We start from the raw sequence: 7,710 nt of genomic DNA, 5'->3' as shown, positions 1-7,710 counted from the left end.
TCCTCTGGCCGGGGGGAGGGACGCTGGGTGCGAGAGACGAGGGAGAGAGGGTGATGGACCCAGGAGGCTTGGCGTCCCAGCTCCTCATCCCCCCAACCTCAACATCAATCTCATCTGGCCAAGGCCAAGACTGCTGGTGAAGCCAAATGCATGGGTGATAACGATAATAACAGCAGCAGTGATGCCGGTGATGAAAGTGATAAGGACAGGGAGGAGTTTCTTGTTCATGTTCCCGGGACTTCATCCACCCAAGGCTGGAATGAGGGAGCACCAGGGTGTGGAGACACTGGTCTCATGCCCCAAACCTGGCTGGGCCTGGCTGCCTCCTGCCCCATGAACATCCAGGGGCTGTTAGTCAGTGTCTGTCTCCAGGCTGACCTCAGCATGGGCCTGTGGGGAGGGGAGAGGGCAGTTTCCTCTGAGACTGGAGAGTGATTCAGGGGCCCAGGGCTGGGCCTGAGAGTGCCTGTGTTGGCCATGGCTCAGGAATCCAGAGAAACTGGTCACGGGGAGGCCCCAGTGACTGAAAGCCCTCCCTCTGCCCCCGCCCCTCCACCAGAGCCGTATAACTGCTTCAACCTGTAGTCTGAGAGCGCTGTGGCAGCTGTCGGCAGGAAGGAACTGGTCTGGCCACACTTGCTAGGCTCCCGTATCTGATTCTCCAGATCGGATCAGCGTCTGGCTTTGTTTCCTGACTCCCAGGGAAAGGCTTCCCCTGCAAGTGCCGTCGAGTCCATCCTCAGAGCTTGGACTCCTACAGCCCATAGAGCCGGATCCCTACAGTGTTCCAGGTCCCGACCCCAGCAGACACTGAGTGATGGCCTCTATGGGGCTACAGGTGATGGGCATCGCACTGGCCGTGCTGGGCTGGCTGGGCGCCATGCTGAGCTGTGCGCTGCCCATGTGGCGGGTGACAGCCTTCATCGGCAGCAACATCGTCACATCGCAGACCATCTGGGAGGGCCTGTGGATGAACTGCGTGGTGCAGAGCACCGGCCAGATGCAGTGCAAGGTGTACGACTCTCTGCTGGCCCTGCCCCAGGACCTGCAGGCTGCACGTGCCCTCTGTGTCATCACCCTCCTTGTGGCCCTGCTCGGCCTGCTGGTCTACCTTGCTGGAGCCAAGTGTACCACCTGTGTGGAGGACAAGGACTCTAAGGCCCGCCTGGTGCTCACCTCTGGAATCATCTTCCTCATATCAGGAGTCCTGACCCTGATCCCCATCTGCTGGACTGCCAATGCCATCATCCAGGACTTCTACAACCCCCTGGTGGCTGAAGCCCAAAAGCGGGAGCTAGGGGCCTCCCTCTACCTGGGCTGGGCAGCCTCGGGCCTTTTGTTGCTGGGCGGGGGGCTGCTGTGCTGCACCTGTCCTTCTGGGGGTTCCCGAGGCTCCAGCAATTACATGGCCCGCTACTCAGTATCTGTCCCGCATACCACCTCTCGGGGGCCCTCTGAGTACCCAACCAAGAATTATGTGTGATGCCAGTGAGGGAGTGGGGGTCCCACTGGCAATGGAGCCCTCGCCCCTGGGCTGGAGCCATCAAGAGGTGGTGATGTGTAACCGCTTTGGGGTTGGTTTTTATCTTTTCTTTTTGCTCTTTTATTTCTATGGGGTATTTTAAAAATCCATTTGATAACTGCACCAGACTCCCAACTGGACTCTGCTGTTGGCATTTCTCACCTTTGGATGATGGAGCCAAAGAGGTGGTGCTTTGAGTTTCTGGATCTTTCTCCAGGGGCAGGGGATGTCCCTAGACATCCCCATCTTGGAACCCAACCTGGAGCTGCGGAACCAGTGTGAAGGCTTGCTGTTCTGATAGCAAGATGGCCTGTCCCCAGGAGTTCCCACAGCTGCTGGAGGCTGGGCTTCCCTGGACTTGCAGGGACAGCTGCCCCTTCCTGGTCAGGGCTATGGAACCCCAAGGGGCTCCTGAGCCTCTCTTCTCAACTCTGGAAGAGCAGGTGATGCGTTATCAAAGAACTGCCCACCTCCCAGTCTTCTGACCTCTGGCTCCTCCATCCTGTTGTCAGGTCCCAGCTGTGCTATAGACTCCTGCCCCTCACCTCTTACCATGCACTCTTCTGCCCGTGCCCCGCCCACACTCACAAGTTTTTACTAAATAAAGCATGTTTTGTATGTGCCTTTGGTGTTGTGGGGGGGGGGCTGAGGCCACATGGAGGGTCAGAGGCCAGCCGGGGGCTGGGGACTAGACCTCACTCCCTTAACCTGAGCCGCCTCCTGCTTTTGGTACAAGTAGACGATACCAGAGATGAAGCCATCCTTGGCAGAGGTGCCAGGCACCACCTCGAGCTCGGAGGTGGCCAGCTCCCAGTGGTCCACAGGCCAGGCCACCAGGCGTTCCCACATCCCGGCCCGCTCCAGCCTGTCCAGGGTGGCCTCCAGTGCTTCCTTGTATTGAAGGTTGGACGGGTTGGTCCTGGTGGTCAGACACACCAGCCCACCTGGGGAGTTGGAGGGGCGGGTGACCTGGGTGAGGGGCAGGAGGGTTGTCCCTTCCTACTCATGTGTTCAAGTCTACTAATCCTTCCAGCTCTGTCCTCAGGCCAGCATTTTCCCATCTCCAGCGCTTTGGTGCTCACGGTCCCCTCCCCCAGGAATCCCCTTCTGTTTTCTCTGCTTAACAGCCTCCTATGCACCCCGCAAGGCCCAAGTGTCCTTGACACTGGGAGTGCTTGACTTAGTCTCGTGGGCTGAGGGGCAGCCTCCTCACCACTCATCCAGCCCCTCTGCTGGAGAATTTGACCACGTCTGGATGCACAGGAAGGAAGCACATGGGTGCTGGACCTTGGGCAAGTCCCTTCACCTCTCTGAGCCTCGGTTTCCCAGCTGGCAGAGAGTGGATGATTATCCTGTCTCATAGGAAGGTTGGTGTGTGTGTGTGTGTGTGTGTGTAAAATGCCCAGCATAGTCAGTAAGAATGCTGGTGGAATGGATGAATGGCCTTGTCCCTTCAGGTCCAGGCACCTACAGTGTGCCCAGTGTATCCTCACATGCTCTTGGGAGGAGAGGACGGGAAGACTCAATGACTGGTCTGGAAAGGCTTCCTGGAGGAAGGGATAAGGAGGAGCTGGGTGCTACTGGGGGTGGGGGGAGCCTGCCACCCGGGGGCATGCAGACAGGGCTGTGGCTGGCATAGGGCCTAGCAGGCACAGGCTGGGCTGGAAGGTCTGGTCCTTGCTGGTTCATGCAGTGGGAATTTCCTGTCCTCCTGAGCCCAGCCTCCTCCTCTCCTGCTGACCCCACAGATGTCCCTGCATCTGTCGGCCTCTGGGGCTCCCTGATGCCGAAGCCTTCCCAGACCTGCCTAGGCTTAGCCATGGCCCTGCTGAGCCTGGCAGCAGGGATGAGCGGGGGAGGAAGCAGTTTCACCTCCCCGACTTCCCCATCCTGTCCTGTAGCCAGCCAGGGCCTCCTGATCCTCATGCTCAGCCTGTCTTTCTGCCTTGTGACTTTGCTTAGGCTGTGGTCCTGTGCGGGTTCCTCGTCCTAGCCCTCAGAAGCCTCTTTCCTCTGAATTCTCTGGCCCTGTGCTATCTGGCTCCTTTCTCAGCTCAGTGGGTTGGTGCACGGAGGGTAGTCTGTGTCTTCTGCCCAGAACAGAGGCAGGTGCAGGGCATGTACATTGTAGGAGCTCAGGAAACACAACTGCCTGCATGTCACACAATGTGCAGTTTTTACAAGGGCTTACAACTATCACCTCACCTGAACAGCCCCATTTCACAGATGAGGAAACTGAGACCAGGGAACACAAAGAGACTCACTTAAGGGCAGACCATGAGTTAGTGAGGAAGCTGGACGATGAGGGAACCAAAATGAGCCCTTACTAGGTGCTAGGACTGAAGCAAAGGCCTCAGAGACATTTCACTCCATTCTCACTGCCGTACTATGGAGAAGGGATCAGAGCAGTTACGCCATCCTGCTTGCAGGCGAGGAAACAGGCCAGAGAGGAGTGGAGGTGCTCTGGTTGCCCATGCGTAAGAGGCAAGCTGGCCACCAGTCTGCCCTGCCTGTTTGCCTGGGTCTGTTGATGGCAGCTGAGCCCCAGCCCTGGACTGGCAGCTGGTGGCTGGAGCACTAGGCTAGGCTCGCTTAGCCTCAGGGATTCTGAGGCCTGTGTCTGTGGTGTGCAGAGGGGAGGGTTTGTGTCGGGGGTTGGCTGGGCTGCTCCTCACCTGGCTTGGTGACCCGCAGGAGCTCAGGTATTGCGCTGCAGGGCACCTGGCCATCACTGAGGGCACCCACCATCAGCACTGCATCGAAGGTCCCTGTGGAGGTAGTGGTGAGGGGATGTGGTATGAGGCTTTGTCTATGGTGTATTCTCAGACCACCATAGAGGACAGTACCCCATGGGGCTTGGGAAGGGACAAGGCCTGCCACCTGTGTCTACAGGACCCAGATCCCATGGAGGATATAGTAGGTATAGTCCAGTCCTAGGCTGAGCTCAGATCACGGAGCAGAGGCCTCAGTGTGGGAGGGGGCTCATGGAGGGCACAGCATGGGGGATGGAGGCTTGGCAACAGAAGGATGCTCCATGAAGGTGGGTGAGGTGGGGGCCTTGGGGGGTTAGAGGTAGGAGAGGAAGTACCTTCAGGGCTGGGCAGAGGCTCCTGGCCCAGGATGCAGAGGCTGAGGCGCTGGTAGAGGCTGCGGTCCCGGGCCTGCTCCAGCATCCCTGGGCTCCCATCCACTCCATGCAGCTGGAGGAAGCCCCGAGCCTGCAGCTGGGGTGGGGGCGAGGGGACTTGGTCATGGTTCACACCCTGCCATTCCCAGTCAGGTCCCTGTACCTTGGGGAAGGCAATGGGCCCTGCAGTGGACGTGGCCTATGGGGTTTGGGGCAGTGAGTCTGAGGCGGGGAGGAGTTCTGGGGTCAGGGGTGGTAGGAAATTTGAGCAAGTTGGGGACTGAGGAGAGGGTAGGGGATCTGGGGGAAGCCTCACCTCGGCAGCTACCAGGCCAGTGCCACAGGCCACGTCCAGGATCAGGGCAGTGTGGGGTGGGCCTGGAAGGGCTTGGGTGAGACAGTCCACTGCAAGGCGGGGGGCACGGTACTGTAGGGCGGCCACGTCCTGGGGATAGACACCAGTGCCCCAGTGTTTGGGGAACCTCCTGTGTGGGGTTGTCTAGGAGTCCAACAGGGCTAAGTGATGTGTGTGTTGGGGGCTCCAGCTCTGTTAGGGCTACAATGTAAGGAGACCCAGGCATGAGGTGTTTTCCACTGTCAAGGGGCCAGGACTGGAGTTAGCCCCCAGCCACGCACGCGCGTGTGTGTGCGTCTGTGTCTGCATGTGTCTGTGTGTGTGTGTGTGTCTGTGTCTGTGTCTTGCCTCAGCCTCCCAGGGGCTTTCTCTGATGTGCGTGTGTGTGCGTCTGCGTCTGCATGTGTCTGTGTGTGTGTGTGTGTGTCTGTGTCTGTGTCTTGCCTCAGCCTCCCAGGGGCTTTCTCTGATGGTCAAGGCAGCTCTCTCTGCTTAGTCCACAGTGACCTCTCCATGGCACCTCCTCCAGGCAGCCCCTCCATCTGGGCTGCAGTCCCAGGGTGGGGAGGTCTTGGCTGCTGCCAGAGGCTGCAGTGGGTGGGGAGAGGAGAGGCTGGTCCCTGAAGGGGCAGGACTTCATTTTCACAGACACCCTAGGAGGCAAAGCTAAGTACTCCCGCCTTACAGGTAGAAATATTGAGGCTGGAGGATCAGACGGAGGCACAGGTGAGGACCCCGACGTGTTTACCTGGTCGTAGTCAGGAGCCCAGCGGTCATAGAAGTGGAGCTTGCGGGCCAGGTCCGCGATGCCATGAGAGGCCCCGACCCGCGCCCGCACCTCGAGCAGGCTCCTAACCTCCTCCTGAGCCATCCTCCTGTGGGGACACGGCCTCCCTGTCCCCAGGCCCTCCTCAACCTCCCATCCCCCCTCGACCTCCCCCCACCGCTCCCCCGCCCAGCAGAGGAGGCTGTCAGGCCACCACATCACAGGCGGGGACACGGCGCAGGGAGGGCGGACTGGACATCACCCTGGGACTGCAGGCTGTGGGGAGGGGTGTTCCCCGCGGCGGGCGGCAGGACCCGCCCCACCCCTCGCCCCCGACCAGGTGGCATCCAGAGCGGCAGGGCTCTAAGGACGCAGGGGTCAGAACTCACCGCCAGCCTCACGCCGGAACTCGGGGCGGGGTCTGTACGGAGAGCCCGGCCACGCCCCACCACCCTCGTGATCGGAAAACACCCAATCAAAGGAAAGCGCTGGCGCCCGGCCCCTGCCACCAGCCAATGAGCTCGAGGCTCTCGGCCCCCCTCCTGCCCGGGAAGACGCCAAGCTCCTCCTCGGATCAGGACTCGTGTTCAGAAGCTCGCCAAGGTCTGTGCAGCGCTGTCCCGTAGAACTTTGTGCGATGGTGGAAATGTTCTATAATCCGCGCTGTTCAATAGGGTAGCCACTGGCCACGTGTGGCCACTGAGCACTTGAAATGTGGCTAGTGCGACGGTGGAACTGACTTTCGAATTCGATTTTTCTTTAATAATTTAAATAGCCACGCGTGGCTGATGTCTACCGTATTGTACTCAAAGTACAAACCACACACTTGCAGCAGCAGCCTCGGCAGCAGCTTGGGTTCCTCCAGGAGAGTCCCTTAGGGGGGCTCGTTAGAAATGCAAATTATCAGTTCTGCCCCAGACCTTCTGAATTAGAATTAGATTGCTGGGGATGGGACCCCAAAATTCTGTGTTTTAACAAACTGTCCAGGTGATTCTAGGCAGCTAAAGTCTCAGGAGCACTGGCCTAGAGGACCATGTAGTGATGAAGGTTTGGGCAGGCAGAGTTTGGGAGGCTGTCGCTGTCCATGCAGGAGGGGATGGTAGCGTGAACTCGGGTAGAGGTCATGACTGGGGAGTGGGGTGGATGAGTTTCAGACACGTTTAAGAGTAGAAAGAAGCACAGGGCTTTGATGATTGAGGGAAGGAAGATGTTGGGAATGGTGCCCAGCTTTCTGCCCGAGCCCTTGGGTTGATGGTGGTGCCACTCACAGCAGGGGAAGCCCTAGAGGAGGAGCAGGTTTCGGGGAAAGAGGATATTAACAGTTTTTGGATATGAGTTTGAGGTGTCTGTGACCTGTCTAGGTGAAGAAGTCTAGGAGGAAGATACCCATTAAGACTCTTTGATGCCAGAGTCCTGAGCTCAGAAAAGAGGTCAGGCTGGAGACGGTTCAGGGTCAAGAGTATAATTGTGGTGATTGAGGCAGCTGGTAAAGGTGAGATTGTGCAGGGTGAAAAGAGAGGGAGATGAAGAGAGGAGGCAGGATCCAGCTCGAGGACCCCAACACTTCAGGGCAGGTAGAGGAAGAGGAATGGCTAGGAGTGTTGGAGAGAACCCAGAGAAACGAGGAGGGATGCCAACACCAGTGCTTCGAGAAGATGGGAGATGGCCAACATTGTACAGTGTTGCTGAGAGGTGGTACAAAATGAAGATTAAGAAGTAGGGCTGGCCGGTTAGCTGATTTGGTTAGAGCGCAGCCTTGTGACACCAAGGTCAAGTGTTCAGATGCCCGTACCAGCCAGCTGCCAAAAAAAAAAAGAAGAAGCACTGGTTTTAAGGATATGGAGGTTTGTTTCCCTTGAATGTGGGTGTGGCCATGTGGCTGACTCCTGGCCAATGGAATGTGAGTGGAATTCTCCATTTCCAGACCTGGACCATAGAAA

The 7,710-nt window shown here is 58.2% G+C and overlaps 2 protein-coding genes across 2 annotated transcripts; one reads left to right on the top strand and one right to left on the bottom strand.

The window, feature by feature from the left end:
- Nucleotides 1-597: 597 nt before the first annotated feature.
- CLDN4 (claudin 4) lies at nt 598-2,144 on the top strand. The gene has a single exon (XM_008590257.1). The coding sequence runs from the start codon at nt 818-820 to the stop codon at nt 1,481-1,483; it is 666 nt and encodes a 221-aa protein (XP_008588479.1). The 5' UTR covers nt 598-817; the 3' UTR covers nt 1,484-2,144.
- A 29-nt stretch (nt 2,145-2,173) lies between these two features.
- On the bottom strand, nt 2,174-6,193 carry WBSCR27 (Williams Beuren syndrome chromosome region 27). Its single transcript, XM_008590256.1, is given in 7 exon segments — nt 2,174-2,344; nt 2,346-2,466; nt 4,198-4,290; nt 4,611-4,746; nt 4,966-5,094; nt 5,753-5,879; nt 6,160-6,193. Coding segments are annotated over 6 exon segments (729 nt in total). The 5' UTR covers nt 5,876-5,879; nt 6,160-6,193; the 3' UTR covers nt 2,174-2,217.
- Between the last annotated feature and the right edge of the window lie 1,517 nt (nt 6,194-7,710).

The sequence above is a fragment of the Galeopterus variegatus genome, unplaced genomic scaffold (genome assembly GCF_000696425.1).
Source record: "Galeopterus variegatus unplaced genomic scaffold, G_variegatus-3.0.2 Scaffold5947, whole genome shotgun sequence".
In the NCBI taxonomy this organism is placed as follows: domain Eukaryota; kingdom Metazoa; phylum Chordata; class Mammalia; order Dermoptera; family Cynocephalidae; genus Galeopterus; species Galeopterus variegatus.
Note: the sequence above shows the minus strand (reverse complement) of the source record. Positions and strands in the feature narration are given on the sequence as shown.

Excerpts from the sequence above, each read along its gene's own strand:
- CLDN4 (XM_008590257.1), top strand. The coding sequence starts at position 818 with ATGGCCTCTATGGGGCTACAGGTGATGGGCATCGCACTGGCCGTGCTG.